This window comes from Leucoraja erinacea, chromosome 2 (assembly GCF_028641065.1).
Source record: "Leucoraja erinacea ecotype New England chromosome 2, Leri_hhj_1, whole genome shotgun sequence".
NCBI classification, from domain to species: domain Eukaryota; kingdom Metazoa; phylum Chordata; class Chondrichthyes; order Rajiformes; family Rajidae; genus Leucoraja; species Leucoraja erinaceus.
Genome location: NC_073378.1, coordinates 37143824 through 37165469, shown reverse-complemented (window position 1 = coordinate 37165469; position 21646 = coordinate 37143824). Strand labels below are relative to the sequence as shown.

The window sequence follows — 21646 nt, the reverse complement described above, 5'->3', positions numbered from 1 at the left end:
CCACCATTTTATTCCAACCATTTTAAAAGATCAATGTTTAACTTAAAAGGACATACAGTGCTGAAGTAACTGAGGAGGTTATGGAAGGTGAGCCTTCAGACTCGAAAAGTCACCTATCCATGCTCTCCAAAGATGCTGCCTGACCCGTGGAATTAGTCCAGCACTTTATGTCCTTCTCTATAAACCAGCATCTGTAGTTACTTGTTTCTATTCGACGTTTAACGAGTTAGATGTGCTGGTTAAACAATCATAACCATGATCATTATTTAAAGTCCAGGAGGTATTCCAAATGGTGATTGCTAGTTGATGCTGTGATTGATATCCAAGCGTGAATGTGTATTTCCCAGTTAAGTGCTGCCCTCAGCCAGGGGCGGCATGGTGGCACAGCGGTAGAGTTGCTGCCTTACAGCGCTTGATGCGCCGGAGACCCTGGTTCGATCCCGACTACGGGTGCTGTCTGGACGGAGTTTGTACATTCTCCCCATGACTGCGTGGGTTTTCTACGAGATATAGACAATAGACAATAGACAATAGGTGAAGGAGATAGGCCATTCGGCCCTTCGAGCCAGCACCACCATTCAATATGATCATGGCTGATCATCCCAAATCAGTACCCCGTTCCTGCCTTCTCCCCATATCCCCTGACTACACTATTTTTAAGAGCCCTATCTAGCTATCCCTTGAAAGCATCCAGAGAACCTGCCTCCACCGCCCTCTGAGGCAGAGAATTCCACAGACTCACCACTCTCTGTGAGAAAAAGTGTTTCCTTGTCTCCGTTCTAAATGGGTTACTCCTTATTCTTAAACTATGGCCCCTGGTTCTGGACTCCAGGAGGTCTGAGATCTTCGGTTTCCTCCCACAATCCAAAGACGTACAGGTTTGTAGGTTCAAGAAGGAACTGCAGATGCTGGAAGATCGAAGGTACACAAAAATGCTGGAGAAACTCAGTGGGTGCAGCAACATCTATGGAGCGAAGGAAATAAGTCTGAAGAAGGGTTTCGGTCCGAAACGTCGCCTATTTCCTTCGCTCCATAGATGCTGCTGCACCCGCTGAGTTTCTCCAGCATTTTTGTGTACCCAGGTTTGTAGGTTAATTAGCTTGAAATATGTCAATTCTCCCTAGTGTGTGTAGGGTAGCGTTAATGTGCAAGGATCGCTGGTCAGCGTGGATTCGGTGGGTCGAAGGACCTGTTTTCGCACTGTATCTCTAAACTAAACTAAATTAAACTAAACTAAACTCAACTAAATTAAACTAAACTAAACTAAATCCCCTTCCCCCTCGCTCCCATCTCGGGCACTACCACATAAACTTCCCTGCTAATACAGGGGAATAATGGAGAACTGTTTACAAAGTAAACTTCTGAGTCAGATAGCAACAAATTTATAACTATGTCCACAATTAAGTTTCCTTAAACAAACCATTCTCCTTACCGTGAGTGGTTTCAAACATCAACAAAGTGGTGATAGCTGGAGTAACACAGCGGGTCAGGCAGGATCTCTGGAGAAAAGGAATAGGTGGCGTTTTGACTCCAGTCTGAAGAAATTAGTCTGTAGAAGAGTTTCGACCCGAAACGTCACCTATTCCTTTTCTTCAGAAATGCTGCCTGACCCACTGAGTTACTTCAGCTTTTTGTGTCTATCTTGGCTGTAAACCAGCATCTGCAGTTCCTTCCTACGCATCAACAAACTGGTGATGGCTAAATGTTTAGTTTAGTTTAGAGATACAGCACGGAAACAGGCCCTTTGGCCGACCGAGTCCGCACTGACCAGCGATCCCCGCACATTAACACTATTCTACACACACCAGGGACAATCTTTCTTCACATTTTATACCAGCCCAATTAACCTACAACACTGTAGATCTTTGGAGTGCGGGAAGAAACCAAAGATCTCAAAGAAAACCCACGCAGGTCACGGGGAGAACGTACAAACTCCTACATACAGCACCCGTAGTCGGGATCGAACCTGGGCCTCTGACGCAGTAAGGCAGTAGATGTACCGCTGCACCACCGTGCTGCCCATGTGATGAGAAGTATTTGCTAGCACTTATTGTGGGAGATGAGATGCAATTCTTGCTGCATACCACTGGTAGCCACTGTTGTATCATTGTCTTGTATTTAACACCGTCTTAATAACATTATCCCCCTTTCCCCAGAAAGCTGCGTGTTCAAAGCTTTTGAGGAAAGAACGGAGATCTTGGATGCAATGGAAATTCAAGAAGATAATCTGACACAAGTGGAGCTGCCTATTGATCAGGTTAGCACATATGCAGGACTTAAACATATTATTCAAGTAACATGATATTGAAATAAAAATGATTGCATTTATTCACATCTTTCACAACCTGAGTCTGTTTCAAAACACTTATACACAATTAAGTATTTTCTGGAGTCCAGTCTCTGGTGTAATGCAAGAAACCTCATAGCTGATCTGAGAGCCCACACACACCAGAGAAGTTTTCTATTCAAGCAAAGTGGGATGTGAAATAGGTATTGATCATCATTTATATGAGTGCTCATCTTTATATCTCCTGAAAGGGCAAAATAATTCCTGATTCAATATAGACACAAAATGCTGGAGTTACTCAGCGGGACATGCAGCATCTCTGGAGGGAAGGAGTGGGTGACGTTTCGGGTTGAGACCCTCCTTCAGACTGAGAGTCAGGGGAGAGGTAGTCCAGAGATGTGGACGGGTAAGGTGTGAAAACGACTGATCAAAGCCGACAATGACAATGGTGCATTGCCAGCTGAGGGGAAAGTGACAAGGGGGCATACTATCAGTAAAATTAATCAGAAGGACAGTGAAACTAGTCGGAGAACTAGTGTGGGGGAGGGACGGAAAGAGAGGGAAAGCATGTTACTTGATGTTAGAGAAATCATTATTCATACTGCTGGGTGGTAGGCTGATCAAGTGAAATATGAGGTGTTGTTCCTCCAATTTGCGTTGGGCTGCACTCTGACAATGGAGGAGGCCCAGGACAGAAAGGTCAGTGTGGAAATAGGAGGGGGATTTAATGTTTTTTGCAACTGGGTGATCGCGTAGGCCGAGCCAGACTGAGCGGGGGTGTTCAGCGAAACGATCGCCGAGCCTGCTATTGGTCTTGCCGATATATAGGATTCACATCTGGAACAGTGGATACAGTCGATGAGGTTGAAGGAGGTGCAAGTGAACCTCTGCCTCACCTGGAGGGACTGTCAAGGTTCTTGGACGGAGTCGAGGGAGGAGGTATAGCGATTCACTACCTTGTTTGAAACATGGCCAAAGATGAAACACTCACCTGGTCCATCAAATTAGTTATAATGCTCAAATCCCTTGAATGGAACTTGGATTCACAATCTTCTGAATGGAGATGAGAAACATGCAGATTGTTCACATGCACCTCCTCGAACCTCATTTACTGCATTCAGTGCTCCCAATATAGCTTCCTGTACATCGACGACACCAAGCAAAGATTAGGCAACCGTTTTGCTGAACACTTGTGCTCAGTCCGCCAAGGCCTGCTGGATCTCCCAATTGCTAACCATTTTAACTCCCATTCCCATTCCATTACCAACCTTTCTGTCCTGGGCTTCATCCATTGCCTGAGTAAGGCCACAGAGTGAGCAATCTTGGGCCCGTTATCTGAGGACGGATGTGCTCGCACTGGAGAGAGTTCAGAGCAGATTTACACAAATGATCCCAGGAATTAGTGGTTTAACATATGATGACCGTTAGATGGCACTGGGCCTCTACGTGCTGGAGTTTAGAAGGATGAAATATCCCGAATAGTGTATGGCCCGGTTAGTGTTGATGTGGAGAGGATGTTTCCACCAGTGGGAGAGTCTCGGACCAGAGGTCATGGTCTCTGAATTAAATGACGTTCCTTTAGGAAGGAGGTGAGGAGGAATTTCCTTAGTCAGAGGGTGGTGAATCTGTGGAATCCATTACCACAGGAGGCCAAGTCAATGGATATTTATAAGACAGATATAGATAGTACGGGTGTCAGTGGCTATAGGGAGAAGGCAATGGGGTTAAGAGGGAAAGATAGATCAGCCGTGATTGAATGGCAGAGCAGACTGGATGGGCCAAATGGCCTAATTCTGCTCCTATCACTAATGAACGTATGAACATACAAACTGGAGGAAGAGCACCTTATATTCTGCTTGGGTAGCTTACAACACGAACATTGAATTATCCAATTTTAGGTAACAACCTCCCCACCCTTTCACCCAACCCCCTCACCCCCCCTCACCCCCCCCCCCCCCCCCCCCCCCCCCCTCTCCCTGCGCTCCACCCTGGCTAAGGTGTAGTTGGTCGGTCAGTTTAGTTTATTGTCACGTCTACTGAGGAAGTGAAAAGCTTTTGTTGCGTGCTAACCAGTCAGCACAAAGGCAATACATTATTACAAGTGAGCCACTTACAGTGTGTAGACACATAATAAGCCAGCAAAATACGATCAAGGATAGTCAGAGGGTCACCAAAGAGGTTGATAGTAGTTCAGCACTGCTCTCTGGTTATGGTAGGATGATTATATGATGGTAAGCCCCCCCCCCCTTCAATTACATGTTCTTGTCTCTTAATAAATGCTGGTGAGAATCTCACCTTCAAGAAGGCAGGAACTCTGCCTCACATATGGGGGAGTTATTCCCCCACAGAATAAATATCTGTGCATCCACTAATGCATTCTGGAGATAATGGATGATCTTTAGGTACAATATGATTGATGGCCTCCATGGAATAATGCCTGCTGCCTTTGCATACGGATGGAAAGAAAGCACTGTAATGCAAGCTTCCAAAGCTGAATTAATTTTCTCACCTTTCATTGAGCGCCCATTAATATATTTGATCTGTAATTTAAGATAAATCAAACCCGCTTTTAACTTGGCCGTTGCACACTCGGGGTACTGCGGAGTTTGTCGAAAGAAAACCTTATCCGGGAGCAATTGTCTTCTTTTCAAGTTGGTTTTCACAAAGAGTTTATTGATGGAAACACTGCAATAAAACATTATAAATATATTTAAAATACTTAGTTTAAAGAAGAATGTACAAGCTTCTTTATTTCCTCTTTGCTAGTGCTAAACATTGGAGGGACTTGGCCAGATGAACAGATGTTTTAAATCGTTTGGACATTCAGGAAGGCAAACCACCTAAATCATTGAGTAATATGTTGCAGCACTATGGTGGGAACACTAAGGAATGAGAAATCTTATTGCTTACATTTCATTTGGTTTCATCTGGTTTCTGCATATTATTGGGCTGGGCGACTTTTACTGCCTATTAAATAATAATACGATTGTAGTGTTCCCAATTGAGAATTAGAGCTTTATTTAAACAAAGTTTATGCAGCACGGTAGTATGGCACAGCGGTAGTATTGTTGCCTTAAGGGCCTGTCCCACGGGCATGCGACCTGCATGCGGCAAGCGCGACCTAAAGTGCCGGTCCCTCCAGCATGCGCCTGCATGCGGCAAGCACGACCTAACCAGAAGCGGGGGCTGCATGGAGGTCGAGTGAGTGAAATGAAGTTCGAGCGAAGTCTGCGTGAAGTTCGCGTATAACGTATGGCATCGATGCGGCTGTGGGCCGGCAGGCCGTTGCCGCTTGGAAATTTTAAACACGGTCAGTTTTTCGGAACCCCGCGTTCTGTTGGGACCAGCTCCGCACAACTCCATATGGCTCCGGCAATCGAAGTGGGACCGGCCCCGTGAGGCCGTACGGCTCAAGCGACCACCTTAGGTCGCACTTGCCGCATGCAGGCGCATGTTAGTGGGACAGGCCCTTTAGGTTGCGCTTGCCGCATGCAGGTCGCATGCCCATGGGACAGGCCCTTTATAGCATCAGAGACCCAGATCCTGAATATGGGGTGCTGTCGGTACGGAGTTTGTACGCTCTCCCCGTGACCTGCCTTGGTTTTGTCCGGGTGCTCTGGTTTTCTTCCACACTCCAAAGACACACAGGTTTGTAGGTTAATTTAAAATAGTAAATTGTCCCTAGTGTGTAGGACAATGCTAATGTAGGGGTGATTGCCGGTCGGTAAGGGCCTGTTTCCACGCTGTACCTCTAAAGTCAAAAGTTCTAAAAGTTGGTTTAAACCAAGAAAAAATAGAGGTGATGATCTTCTCCACCTAGGCAGTGGTTCAAATGTAGCAACAGAAATATAGTTCATGATTTACATGCTGGCACAATTTTTTATAATTGTTTCTGTTCTGGATAATGAATATGCATTGCTCGTTTTCAATGATACTAAAGAATACAAGAAAACGAAAGTGCAGTCATCTTATCTTCAGACCGTCTGAAGAAGGGTCTCGACCTGAAACGTTGCCTATTTCCTTCACTCCACAGATGCTGCTTCACCCGCTGAGTTTCTCCAGCATTTTTGTCCACCTTCGATTTCCAGCATCTGCAGTTCTTTCTTAAACAACTTGTCATCTTCTCTGGCCGTTTGCACCGTTTAGGTTTATAACAGGCACAATGCCTCTGGGGACCTGTTTACACAAACGTTGGACTGGCTACTTACCCAATACAATCTTAAATGTGCTGATGCTATCAGCACCTATTATCTCCTCTGGGAAGCCATCTGCTATATTCATATTATCATCTGGCTATGGTATGGGATGCCAATATTCAGATCCTTCACCACCAATTGTACATAATATTAGGAGTCACATATAACTGGCATCTGATTCAAGATAAATTTCAACCCACTATTCTCTGTGTTGTTTTTTTTTCACCAATATAGTGGTGAAATTGCACCACATGATGAATGGAAGGTGCAGAACCAGGTTGGTTCATGGTTAAGAGGTTACTTCATGTTCTTGGGAATGGCTGGATGATAACTAATTATCAATTTTGTTTCTTGACTAGTTTTGGCAAGTGCGTGCTCTTCGGTATCAGCCATCATCTTCTAGCTCTTGTCAAAGCCAAGTATAAAACTGGTTGATGTAAACATTGGCCTCCCCAGCCTGTCTGAATGACTACCGTCCGGTGGCCCTTACCTCGGCAGTCATGAAATGCTTTGAGAGGCTGGTGAAGAAACACATTTGCACCTTCCTCCCTCGGAACATGGACCCATTGCAGTTTGCATACCGTCCGAACAGATCCACGGACGATGCGGTCTCCCAGGTCTTGCACAACGCTCTCTCCCATCTAGACAGCCAGAAGGGGGGCTACGTGAGGATGCTGTTCATAGACTACAGTTCAGCCTTCAACACGATAGTCCCCACCAGACTGGCCGGGAAGCTAATGGAATTGGGGTCAACACCTCCCTGTGTGCCTGGGTCCTGGACTTTCTCACCGCCGGGCCCCAGGTAGTCAAGATGGGAGGGAATACATCGAAGTCCCTCACCCTGAGCACAGGATCGCCCCAGGGTTGCGTCCTCAGCCCCCTATTGTACTCCCTGTACACACATGAATGTGGGCCTGATCTCAGACAACGACGAGAAGGCCTACCGGGAGGAGGTGGCTGGTCTAGCACTTTGGTGCCAGGATACCAGCCTCCTCTTGAACATCAAAAAAACGAAGGAGCTGATCATGGACTTTAGGAGGGCACATCATCCGAGGACGTACACTCCATTGAGGATAAATGGGTATCCTGTGGATAGGGTGAACTGTTTTAAATATCTGGGAGTCCATATCTCCGAGGATATGACATGGGCATCACATGCCTCAGCACTCGTGAGTAAGGCAAGGCAGCACCTTTACCACCTCAGGCAATTGAGAAATTCAGAGTGTCTCCGAGGATCCTCCAGTGCTTCTACGCAGCGGCGGTGGAAAGCATCTTGTCTGGGAACATTACCATCTGGTTTGGGAATTGCTCTGCCAAGGACAAGAAGGCTCTGCAGAGAGTAGTGCGTTCGGCCAAACGCACTATGGGAACTTCACTTGTCCCCCTGCAGGAACTATACATCAGGAGGTGCAACTCCAGAGCCAACAATATCATGAGAGACCCCTTCCACCCTTGCAACGGACTGTTCCAGCTGCTACGGTCAGGCAAACGCCTCCGTTGCCATGCGGTGAGAACGGAGAGGTTGAGAAGGAGTTTCTTCCCAGAGGCCATTCGGACTGTAAACACCTATCTCACCAGGGACTAACTCTACTGACCATTTTTCCTTCCATTATTTATTATGTAAAAGAATATGTGTGTTATGATTGTGTTTATAGTTTGTTTGGTTGTTTGGTTGTTTGTCTTTTGCACAAAAGTCCGCAAGCATTGCCACTTTCATTTCACTGCACATCTCGTATGTGTATGTGACAAATAAACTTGACTTGACTTGACTTGACTTGACTTGGCACTGCATGCTATAAAAACCCATTGCCGCATCAAGCAATGTTTCTCGTGGAATTGTAATTGCTCTGCTCGCACAAGTAAAAACACAGAAAAGTTGAAGCATTTTGTAGAGAAGTGGCTTTGAGAGCAACTTGGCTCGTGCTTATATTTCTCACTTACATGGCTGGCAATGGGCATCTCAAAGTGAGCAGTTATATCAAGTTGACATTAAACATTAACAAGTCTCCAGAGACTGTATTCACCTACCTCCGGGGTCTGGCTTTAAATCAGGCCGAGACAGATGGACTTAAAATCTCTTGGTCTTCGATGGCTGTTAAACATACTAAGTGAAATAAGTTCTGGCAGTCTAATTCTGGTTCCCAGTGGGCACGAGTTCACGTTGGAAACCAGCTTTCAAGAATCTCAGTTGGAAGTAAAAAAAACCAAAGGAAAACTAACCATCATGAAACCATTAATGACAACAGATCTAGCTACCCCGAGAGCTTCAAAGGGTACAGCAAAGTTAAAATAATTTGATCGACCTCTAATTGGATGTAAAGTGTTTGTTTTTATTAACGATGATATGAATTGTGATGTGGATTTAAGAGAGTGTACCAAAGATTTGTTTATAGCACGAGGATTGCTGAGTGGAATCAAATTCCAATTGTTGGCTGGGTCACTCATTTGAACTGCTACAGTCAGCAACCCGCAGTCATGACAGGATTGATGGTCTTGGATGTGTCATTGCTTTGGATTAGCTTGTGCTGTCTGATCCTACATAACTGCTTGCAGCTGTTCCATACGCAGGGTTGGTAGTAATGTCACAACGTACCTTTGAGATAAGATTAGTTTTGTTTAGAGATACAGCGCGGAAATAGACCCATGGGCCCATTGAGTCCGTGCTGACTGGCGATCATCCCCTACACTAACACTATCCTATACATACTAAGGAATTTTACTTTTACAATTTACTAAGCTATTTAACAAATCTCCACAACGTTGGTATGTGGGGGGGAACTTGAGCGCCCGGAGAAAACCCACGCAGGTAATGGGGAGAACGTGCAAACTCCATACACACAGTACCCAGTCAGGATTGAACCCGGGCCTCTGGTGCTGTAAGGCAGCAACTCTACCGCTGCGCCATCATGCCGCCCCCTAGATGGGTGTAAGACAATGAAACAATTTGAGCAACAAAACCAGTTCCTATTAATCCATTAACTCCCAGCCTGAGACTTCAATAAAAAATACTGTTGCAGTAGCAATATTCTTCCTGGTTCATTTAATGTGTATATAAAGCCTGCGTCAGCGTTTTATAGCAACATTTGATTCCAATAAAACATTTCAACACATCTGGCTAGAATGATGATCTCAGTTTTGTCTTAAGGATAAAAATAAATGTAATTAAGTCTAATGCTCTACCATGCCATTTTTAGCAAAATGATGAATTTTTAAAACTACAATCTGTGATTAGTTGAAAGCAAGATTTTTCAACTAACTGTAGTGTGCATATGAAAATAAACTCGACTTGACTTGCCTGTAAATACTTAGCATTTCTATTTTGATCATTGTGTTGTTTGTTCCGACATTCAGATTGGGGTCTGAACTTGAGCGCAAGCTCAGTCTGTGGACGATTTTTCATGGTAGGTCAGCGAAAGTAAAGCCTTGTGTTGAATTTCAAAAGTCAAGAGTCAAGATTCAAGAGTCAAGAGTGTTTTATTGTCATATGTCCCAGATAGAACAATTACATTCTTAAGGGCCTGTCCCACTATACGAGTTTACCCAAGAGCTCTCCCGAGTTTAAAAAAAATCAAACTCGTGGTAAGTACGTAGAATGTACGTAGCGGGTACAATAGACAATAAATAGACATTAGGTGCAGAAGTAGGCCATTTGGCCCTTCGAGCCAGCACCGCTGATCATCCCCAATCAATACCCTGTTCCTGCCTTCTCCCCATATCCCCTAACTCCGCTATTTTTAAGAGCCCTATCTAGCTCTCTCTTGAAAGCATCCAAAGAACGTCGGAGCTCGGGACGTCTCTTAGTGGTTCATAACGCTAACGGCAAGTACTAGGGAAACGCGGTAAGCTCATCAAGTTTTTTCAACATGTTGAAAAATGTCCACGAGAATCCTGAGTACCGACGAGCGGCTATTACCGTAATTCTCCGAGTTCGAATCAGGGGAAACTCAGGAGAACTCTTGAAGTACCCCGTACAGTGGGACAGGCCCTTTACTTGCAGCAGCACAACAGAATATGTAAACATAGTACGCTGTAAACAGTATAATAAACGAGAAACAAGAGGTTCAGTGTGTGTGTGTGTGTGTGTGTGTGTGTGTGTGTGTGTGTGTGTGTGTGTATACACATTCTCACACACACACATTCTCACACACACACACACAAACACACACACACATAAATAACAAGCAATAATAGTAAATGTAATTAGAATGTGGACCCATTTCCAGAGATGAACGTGTCATAAATCGGTCAACTGTCCTAACACCTACGGAACTGTGAAGCAAGATGTGTATTTGTTTCACAGGCGAGCATATGCTGCTTCAATTCGAGAGACCAATAAAAGATCTCTGCCAGATATTTGAGACAAGTTTTATTTATTTTCTAAACCAACTCGTTCAGTAATTAACGGTAGCATTATATATGTCTGTGCACCATGAAAACAATGAGTGTAATTTATATAATTACTTTTAGCGGCTTAATTATTAAATGTTTTACTGCAGCTTCCTCAACAATGAGACATTCATGCAAAATTAATCATTATCCTGATCCCTCAATTCCTTTATTACTTTTGTAAAATCTGTAGTAATGGGGTACAAATGGCGATTCTTTGCATTATAGGGGAGAAGTGATTGTGGCAGTAAAATAAAAAAGTGTCATTATTTCTGCTTACAAAAACTTTATCTTACCACAATTGTGGCATTATGTGAAATTTTGTGCTGAGGGCAATGATGGAATGAGCAAATCTGTGAAGAGCAATGGTAATGGACGTTGTATGTATATAACGGAGATTAGTATACAAACTTAAAGCACACGGTATTGGGGGTTCAGTTTTGATGTGGATAGAGAACTGGCTGGCAAACAGGAAGCAAAGAGTAGGAGTAAACGGGTACCTTTTCAGATTGGCAGGCAGTGACTAGTGGGGTACCGCAAGGATCAGTGCTGGGACCCCAGCTATTTACAATATATATTAATCATTTGGACGAGGGAATTGAATGCAACATCTCCAAGTTTGCAGATGACACGTAGCTGGGGGGAAGTGCTAGCTGTGAGGAAGATGCTAGAAGGCTGCAAGGTGACTTGGATAGGCTGGGTGAATGGGCAAATGCATGGCAGATGCAGTATAATGTGGATAAATGTGAGGTTATCCACTTTGGTGGCAAAAACAGGAAAGTAGACTATTATCTGAATGGTGGCTGATTAGGAAAAGGGGAGATGCAAAAAGACCTGGGTGTCATGGTACACCAGACATTGAAAGTAGGCATGCAGGTGCAGCAAGTAGTGAAGAAAGCGAATGGTATGTTAGCATTCATAGCAAAAGGATTTTAGTATAGAAGCAGGGAGGTTCTACTGCAGTTGTACAGGGTCTTGGTGAGACCACACCTGGAGTATTGCGTACAGTTTTGGTCTCTAAATCTGGGGAAAGACATTCTTGCCATAGAGGAAGTACAGAGAAGGTTCACCAGACTGATTCCTGGGATGTCAGGACTTTCATATGAAGAAAGACTGGATAGACTCGGCTTGTACTCGCTAGAATTTAGAAGATTTGGGGGGGATCTTATAGAAACTTACAAAATTCTTAAGGGGTTGGACAGGCTAGATGCAGGAAGATTGTTCCCGATGTTGGGGAAGTCCAGGACAAGGGGTCACAGTTTAAGGATAAAGGGGAAATCGATAATGGCGGTGCAGGCTCGAAGGGCCAAATGGCCTACTCCTGCTAGTTTCTATGTTTCTATGTTTCTATGTACTATTACTGCTCGTGGGCAGCATGGAGGCACAGCGATAGAGTTGCTGCCTTACAGCACCGGAGACTCGGGTTCGATCCTGTCTACGGGTGCTGTCTATAGGTATTTTGTACGTTCCCATGGTGTCCTTCATGGGTTTTCCCCGGGCGCTCCGATTTCTTCCTACATTCCAAAGACGTACAGGTTTTTAAGTTAGTTGGCTTTGGTTATGATTGTAAATTGTTCCTAGTGTGTAGGATAGTGTGTTAGTGTGCGGGGATCGCCGGTCGGCACGGACACGATGGGCCGAAGGGCCTGTTTGCCACCTGTGTCTCTACACTAAACTAAATTACTGCTAAACTGGATTTTGCTCACAGGTCACAATGAGGCAATGAACTTGGCAGAATTAATAAAGATGTGTAAAGGCCTTGTCGTCATTTTGCAGTTCAGAGATGCATTGAAATCTCAGTGGGACAAGGGGCCAGTCAGATTGAGCTAAGGAACACCCAAATCAATGACAAATACTTGCTGCTGAATGGTAATCAGGGTTAGATTTACAGGGACGAGATATCTTACTGGCAGCCCGGATGGTCACTAGCCAGTTATGCAAATCCGTTCATTAATCTCAAGACGCAATCATTTTTTTGAAGAGAAAAATGGGAAGATATTAATAACGCTCGCAATAAAAGCACATTAAATGACAGAATTGAATATAAATATGAGTAATTACAATTAAAACTATGATAAATTACCTTATGCAAACAGCAATAGCCATTCAAAAACAAATTAAATGTCATAAATGTCTCTGGCCATGATTTCAACAAGGGCTGGTTTCAAAGGAGAAAGATATATGGGAAATTCAGAGGTTTGGGTGGTATGGATTTCTAGTTTTACAACATGCAGCTTTTTCCCTCACAGAATACATGTCTGGACCGAAGATAGACACAAAATGCTGGAGTAACCCAGCGGGCCAGGCAGCATCTTCTTCACCTGAAGAAGGGTCTCGATCCGAAACGTCACCCATTCCTTCTCTCCAGAGATGCTGCCCGTCCCGCTGAGTTACTCCAGCATTTTGCGTCTATCTTCGGTTTAAACCAGCATCTGCAGTTCCGTTCCTGCACACAGGGTCAGGCAGCATCACTGGAGAACATGGATAGGTGACATTTCAGGTCTTGGCCTTCCACAATCTGGGGAAGGTTTCCGACCCGAACCATTATCTATCATGGCTGTGATTGATCCCACCTTCAATTGATCTCTCAAAACTGAGGTTAGGTTTGCATTGCCTTGTTTATTATTTTGTTATTATGTAAGGATGGACGCACACTATGGGCATCAGGGACCCTTGGGAGGTTGTATGTCATGGCTCCTGTTGCCAAACACTTTAACCCCCCTTCCCATTCCCATATTTACCTTTCTCAAGTCAAGTCAAGTCAAGTCACATTTATTAGTAAGATTAAACGAGTACTTACCAGTATGAAGTTTGATCTGTATTTTATGAGGAGTTACGGTGAGGTATTACGTGAAGATCCCAGCCCCAGTGCGCATGTGCGGCATACTTCGAAGCAGCGGTGTGAAATCACAGGATAGACACAATATTTGAAGTAAGATAGTAAAGATCATGAGACATCAGTTTATTAGTTTGATCTATATAATGAGGGTGGGAGCGGCGGGCACGTAATACCTCACCGTAACTCCTCATAAAATACAGATCAAACTTCATACTGGTAAGTACTCGTTTAATCTTACTATTTTACTTCGGAGTCACGTGAGTGATTCTGTGAAGACTTCAAAGGTCTGTGATTTCAAACCGTGTAACAGTTTTTGTTTCACTCACTGCCGAAGTTTTTGAGGGAGGAAGTGTTATCGTAATCAACCAGTGGATCTGCTTTCACAAGAAGCAGAAAGGTATTTGTTAACAATAACAACATAAAGAGCTCCCCTGAGCTTAAATTAATATTGCAGTTTGTAATATTCTTTCTGCAATTAAATCAGGTTTATCAACGGTTTATAATAAAAAATGTTCTGAACGTCGTTCCCTTGACCATTCTGCCGTATTGAGAATGTGGTCAACCGGGATGTCCATTCGTTCAGCCGCTGATACCAATGCTGCCCTAGTGGAATGGGATTAAATGTATTATTATCTATTCCGGCAGCTTTCAGTACCTGTTTGAGCCACCTTGGAGTGGTTTGGCTCGTACCCCGTCTTGGGGTTTCTGTGGTTGACCCATAGGCTTTCCTCTCCCTTTAAGATTGTGGGTTGTGTCTATATATAGTAGTAGATGGGTCACCACACTCAACCTGGACTCTGGTGGGTAGGCCCGGAATCCCACCAGTGAATTAGGCGTTCCTGGTCCATATAGCCATATAACGATTACAGCACGGAAAACACAGGCGATCTCGACCCTACTAGTTCGTGCCGAACTCATAATCTCGCCTAGTCCCATATACCTGCGAGTTAGATTTTACCAGACCTAGAATATGAACGTGATGCGTCTGGGGTAATCTCCATGTTATCCAGTCTAGTTTTATGGAGTGACCGGAATCTTGAGCGTGTACGAGAGCCATAAGCATGAGCGTTTTTAACATAGATTAAGCAAGCTGAGGGATCTGGCTGGTGCCATTCTCTGAGATATGTCAATATCACACCAATATCCCATACATGGGTATACCTGGGTTTTTGGGGCTTATTATTATAGTTGCCCTTCATAAGTTTACCTTCAGTGGATGGGATCCCATGCTCTGCTGTCATGCTGTTTTAGATAAGCAGATAAGGCGCTCCATGCTGTATTTACGGCACTGTAACTCACCTTTTAGTCATGGTGTAGATGTTCCAGGAACTCCAATACGTCAGTGGTTGAATAGTTCGGTATGTTGTCCCTGCGTCGTGACAGTATTTTACCCATGTTAGCTTTTAGTGACTGTTCGCAGGGATGCCGACATGGTGGTAATGGTTCCTTAGATAATCCCAGTCCCTGGTAAGGTCTATTCAAAACCCTGCACCCAGGAGTTTGATGTTTCCCTGGCATGGGTGGCTTGTGCCTGATACTGGGTTGAGTCAGCAACCATGGTCCACTAGGGAAATCCATAGGTGACTCGCCCACCGTGTCGTGATGAACTGGGAACCATGGCTGTGTAGGCCGGTCGGGCACGTTCAATATCTCGGAGACTCCCATCTGTATTGCGAAGTGCCCGTCTGATGAGGCAGAAGGGAGGAAGGCAAAGCAGAAATTCCCCCTTCCAGCGTGTAGGCATCTATCGCTGCTGCCTCTAATCTGGTTCCTAAGTCACATACATAGGTTACTGGTGATTCCGTCTTGTGCAACCAAATTGATATCTGGCTTTCAAACTGCTTAATACCTTTAGCAGATATTTTGGGTTTGACATCTATTCAATGTAATCATAAATTTTACCCCGTGACATGGTGTCTCCCACTGTGTTCTAGCTTCCTAGGACATAGGCAGCTGATAGTTAAAATGTCTTTTGACACACCATTGCCAGATTTGTTTGACCAATTTGTTGCACAACAATGATTATTATGCTCCCCATATGGTTGATGTAAGCCACCACCATGGGCGATCACCAATCCCAAGTAGTTGATGCCCGGTATGTGTAGTAACGATGTTTGTGAATTGGTCCATCTGTTACCTGTGCTGGATATGGAGTTTAGTTGCTCCCCAGCCTAAAGTACTGGCATCGGGTTTTAATAACCAAGTTGGGATTGGTGATGATAATAGGGCTGAAAACTATGCCAAATATATGTCTAACCACCACCTTAATTGTGATATAGCTTCAGTGGGTACATTCATGATTTGATTATAGTGACCCAAGTACCTTGGCAAAGTAACAGTCATATGGACGGAATTATTATTGAAGCCCAGATAATCCTTGGTAGTTAACGCTTCAATTCTGGTTTATCTGGGCGTGGGATAAACCTCAGAGCTTTAGGGAGCTGTTTCGTAGCTAGAACTGCTGCCACAGCTAATTCCTTTGTTTCCCCTAATATGAGGATATCATCCAATATATGCCATGATTATGCTAGTTTTCTTAATATTTTCATGGCCGTTTTTAATATTTATAATAGTTTAGGGCTGAGGTTAGACCATAGGGAATGCTCTATGCTCCCATGGTTGCCCTAACCGGGATATCCATTATCCAGGTAAAATTTTTTAGGTATCTATAATGATCCTAGTGTATGGGTATAAGATAGTTAGCATCTTCCATATCAATGCTCCCCATAGGTATCCTTGGGAGATCAGATATCTGGCAGTGACAAAAACCCGTCTCCATCTTAAAGTGTATATACTCAACAGATTTATTTAGTGATATTAGATCAATGATGATGCTACATTCACCATCTTTTGTAGTTTTTGTGAATATATTCGATACAAATTCCAATGGTTCATGTTTACTCCCATGATCCGTTTAGTAATGAGCCTTTCTAGTTCAGCTTGACCTTCTCACTTCTCTTTTCTTAGAGGGAGAAAATGCCCTTTGGGCGCATTGCTGAACTGGTGGTAATATGCCCAATTTGAATTCGTTTTTATCCTCTAATACTGTTGAGTATATTTTAGTTATTTGTGACAGCACCCCATGCTTTATCAACAAGTGTAAATGCCCCCCCCCGCAGTTAGTAGAACACCCTTATTTAGTGTAAACTGGGAGGAACCAGACTACCTACCTCCATGTTTATTGTTTTTTAATGAAGGCCTAGTTTGCTGGTATGCTGGTGCTGTCGGTGGGGCGGCGCATTTTCCCACGGCTCCGCTCTGGGCCCCTGTCTAAAAAAGAACTTTGGGGGTAATGTGAAGCGGTCGCCAGGCTTTCACCAGTCCTTGTTTGATATTGCTGGTGGATGCCGAGGGGTGCTGCCAGCTGGGTGTTGGATGCGATGTCCTGCTCGTTCCATGGCCTGCCCTCATGAGGCGCACAGGTTTAGCTGCCTCTCTTCCCGCAGCAGCGGTTTGCATAGCCCCGTATATTTGGGGTTGCGGGCAGGTCTATATGCACCATTGTTCAGTCGAGTATCCCAAATTTGGGAACATCTTAGGCGTCAGCACCCTGGTAGTGCAACGGAATAGTCTCATCCTGGGAGAACCACCTTGGTGATCATGGCGTCTCGCCTGCCAGGTGAGTATGATCCGTGGAAAAAACGAGCAAAGGCGGTAACATCTTGACCCTTCTGTTAGGAGCTTCAGAATTCGCTGCTTGTCTGCGAGTCTGCTGACCCAGCTGCCTGCGGATTTCCTCTAGAAAGGCCTGCTCCTGCAGGGCTTTGTTGGGAAGATGGTCGCGTGGAGGAGCCATGTAGTGGCCCACGACACTCAGTAGCTCTTCCTGATCCTGCTCCCCTGGCATACTGCTGTTCTCGTCCGCCTGCCCAGCGTTTAAGCCAGCCCAGCCCTGGCCTCCTTAGCTAGCCTCAAAAGAGGGAGCAAAAGGGTGTGCTATAAATTGGAGGAGGCATAGCTCAAACTCCGCTGTTGCATCAATCCCTCGTCAAGGGAGATGGCTAGTGCAATAGCACTGGGGTAGGAGTGTCAGCTCCCTTGGCATTCAGCCAGTGCCCCTTTTTTCCTGGAGGTGAACTCCATGACCTCCTCTGGCTTGGGGAGACAGACATACTTAATTTTGCTGTCTCCAACCTGTTCCAGTTTTGGAGGAAGTTGGCTCCTGTAGAACCTGTTAAATTGGGAAGATTTTTGTCTTACCTGTATGTAGAGGCTGCCTGCCGTTTTTCAGGCGGCATTGTAGTGGTTCCCGGGCGGCGATTCTCCTTGTCAGGAGTCTGCAGGGCTGCCGGTCGGGTTTTTAAATTTCCCGCCGGTCCGCTGCTGTTCACCAAACAGCTGTTCAGCGGACCGGCATCAGCGCAGCTCCTTGCAGCGGTCCGCAGCGTGTGCGGTCCGGTTAGCGCCTTTCCCCCTCCACTGTCGGCTCCTTCGCTGGAGTCGAAACGGGGGCCGCTGCCTCTCTACTTTGCTCCCCCTGGAGCAAAAACCACAAGGCCCGATTAAGGTAAGTACTTACCTCACGTTCCTTGGATGCGGGAGCTGCCGACTCCCGCTGGCCGCGTTCTGCACAGCTGTGCGATTATGTCGCACATGCGCACTGGGGCTGGGATCTTCACGGAATCACTCACGTGACTCCGAAGTAAAATTATATAGCACATTTAAAAAACAACTCTCGTTGGCCAAGGTGCTTTATATTTGTTATAAGAATTGTATAAACAAACAAACTACCAAAACTACATACATACACTCGCTCAGTGGATGTCAGGAAAGGCTTGGGAGTATAGATACGTTTTTAGTCTTGACTTAAAGGAGTTGATGGAGGGGGCAGTTCTGATGGGAAGGGGGATGCTGTTCCAGTCTAGGAGCTGCAACTGCAAAGGCGCGGTCTCCCCTAAGCTTATACCTAGACCGCGGGATATTCAGCAGCTCCAAGTCGGCTGCCCAACGACCTGGAGGTGGAGTGGTGGGTGAGAAGACTTTTAATGTAGGAGGGGGCAAGCCCATTGAGGGCTTTGTAGACATAGAGGAGGGTCTTGAAATGTATACGGAACCGCACAGGGAGCCAGTGGAGAGAGGCCAGGATCGGGGTGATGTGGTCCCTTTTTCGGGTGCCTGTCAGGAGTCTCGCTGCGGCGTTTTGGGCCATTTGCAGGCGGGACAGGGAAGATTGGCTGATGCCAGTGTAAAGAGAGTTGCAGTAATCTAGGCGGGAGGAGATAAATGTGTGGATGATCTTTTCCAGGTCATCAAAGTGGAGGAATTGTTTTATTTTAGCTGTCGTCCGAAGCTGAAAGAAGCTAGCCAACAAATCACCATTGTGGGCTCCACCTTTCTTTGATGATCGTTACTTTTTGCATATCTTTCATTCATTTGTCCTTTGCAGAAAAGCTCTTTGCGCAGGACTGATGATCAATGTGATAAACCTATTGCAACAAAGTAAAAAATTTGATTGATTTCTCTCTCTCTCTCTCTCTCTCTCTCTCTCTCTCTCTCTCTCTCTTTTTTTTTCCAGAAAGTATTCAAACCCCTTCACTTTTTCCACATTTTGTTACTTTACAGCCTTATTTTAAAATTGATTAAATTCATTTTTTTTATCATCAATCTACACACAATATCCCATAATAAAAAAAAGCGAAAACAGGTGTTTAGAAATTTTTGCAAAGTAATTAAAAAGAAATAACTGAAATATCACATTTACATAAGTATTTAGACCCTTTGCTATGACACTAAAAAATTGAGCTTTGGTGCATCCTGTTTCCATTGATTATCCTTGAGATGTTTCTACAACTTGATTGGAGTCCACCAGTGGTAAATTAAATTGATTGTACATGATTTGGAAAGGCACACACCTGTCTCTATAAGGTCCCACAGTTGACAGTGCATGTCAGAGCAAAAACTAAGCCATGAAGACGAAGGAATTGTCCATAGACCTCGGAGAGGTCTCCGAAGGATGAAGGGGAAATCCTTTAGGACCGAGATGAGAAAAACATTTTTCACACAGAGAATGGTGAATCTCTGGAACTCTCTGCCACAGAAGGTAGTTGAGGCCAGTTCATTGGCTATATTTAAGAGGGAGTTAGATGTGGCCCATGTGGCTAAAGGGATCAGGGGGTATGGAGAGAAGGCAGGTACAGGATACTGAGTTGGATGATCAGCCATGATCATATTGAATGGCGGTGCAGGCTTGAAGGGCCGAATGGCCTACTCCTGCACCTATTTCAAGTCGTCAAGTCAAGTTTTTTCGTCACATACACATACGAGATGTGCAGTGAAATGAAAATGGCAATGCTCATGGACTTTGTGACCGTAGCAGCTGGAACAGTCCGTTGCTGGGGTGGAAGGGGTCTCCCATGGTTTTATTGGCTCTGGAGTTGCACCTTCTGATGTATAGCTCCTGCAGGGGGGCGAGTGAAGTTCCCATAGTGCATTCGGCCGAATGCACTACTCTCTACAGAGCCTTCTTGTCCTGGGCAGAGCAATTCCCAAACCAGATTGTAATATTTCCGGACAAGATGCTTTCCACAGCCGCTGAGTAGAAGCACTGGAGGATCCTCGGAGACACTCTGAATTTCCTCAATTGCCTGAGGTGGTATAGGCGCTGCCTTCCCTTACTCACAAGTGCTGTGGCGTGTGATGTCCATGTCATATCCTCAGAGATGTGGACTCCCAGATATTTAAAACAGTTCACCCTATCCACAGGATCCCCATTTATCCTCAATGGAGTGTACGTCCTCGGATGATGTGCCCTCCTAAAGTCCATGATCAGCTCCTTAGTTTTTTTGATGTTCAAGAGGAGGCTGTTCTCCTGGCACCAGAGTGCTAGATCAGCCACCTCCTCCCGGTAGGCCTTCTCATCGTTGTCTGAGATCAGGCCCACCACCACAGTGTCATCAGCAAACTTAATTATTGAGTTGGAGCTGAACCTACCCACACAGTCATGTGTGTACAGGGAGTACAATAGGGGGCTGAGGACGCAACCCTTGGGCGATCCTGTGCTCAGGGTGAGGGACTTCGATGTATTCCCTCCCAACTATTTTCTATGTTTCTATGTTTCTATGAGACAGGATTGCTTCGAGACACAGATCTGGGGAAGAGTATAAAACAATTTCTGCAGCATTGCAGGTCCTGAAGAGCACAGTGGCCTCCGTCATTCGTAAATGGAAGAACTTTGGAACCACCAGGACTCTTCATAGAGCTGGCTGCCCGGCCAAATTGAGCAATCGGGGGAGAAGGGCCTTTGTCAGGGAGGTGACCAAGAACCCGATGTTCACTCTGACAGAGCTCCAGAGTTCCTCTGTGAAAATGGGAGAAACTTCCAGAAGGACAACTATATCTGCAGCACTCCACAAATCAGGCCTTTATGGTAGAGTGGCCAGATGGAAGCCACTCCTCAGTAAAAGGCACATGACAGCCTGCTTGGACATTGCCAAAAGGCACCTAAACAAGATTCTCTGGTCTGATGAAACCAAGATTGAACTCTTTGGCCTAAATGCCAAGCGTCATGCTAAATGCCAAGCGGGACTAAGGGAGAATACGTGTTCGGCACGGACTAGAAGGGTCGAGGTGGCCTGTTTCCGTGCTGTAATTGTTATATGGTTATATGGTCATGTCTGGAGGAAACCAGGCACCGCTCATCACCTGGCTTATACCATACCTACGGTGAAGCATGGTGGTGGCAGCTTCATGCTGTGGAGATGTTTTTCAGCAGCAGGAACTGGGAGACTAGTCAGGATTGAGGGAATGTTGAACGGAGCAAAGAACAGAGAGATCCTTGATGAAAACCTGCTGCAGAGCGTTCAGGACCTCAGACTGGGGCAGAGGTTTACCTTCCAACAGGACAACGACCCTTAGCACACAGCCAAGACAACACAGCGGTAGCTTTGTGACAAGTCTGTGAATGTTCTTGAGTGGCCCAGCCAGAGCCCGGAGTTGAAC

At 45.2% G+C, this 21646-nt stretch overlaps 1 protein-coding gene across 1 annotated transcript in view; it reads left to right on the top strand.

Moving 5' to 3' along the window:
• LOC129708844 (uncharacterized) overlaps window positions 1-21646 on the top strand; it is a 111330-nt gene that overhangs the window by 41977 nt on the left and 47707 nt on the right. The window contains exon 2 of the mRNA XM_055654871.1: window positions 2157-2257. Within this exon, the coding sequence (XP_055510846.1) occupies window positions 2157-2257 (101 nt within the window). The remainder of the gene's footprint in view (window positions 1-2156; window positions 2258-21646) is intronic.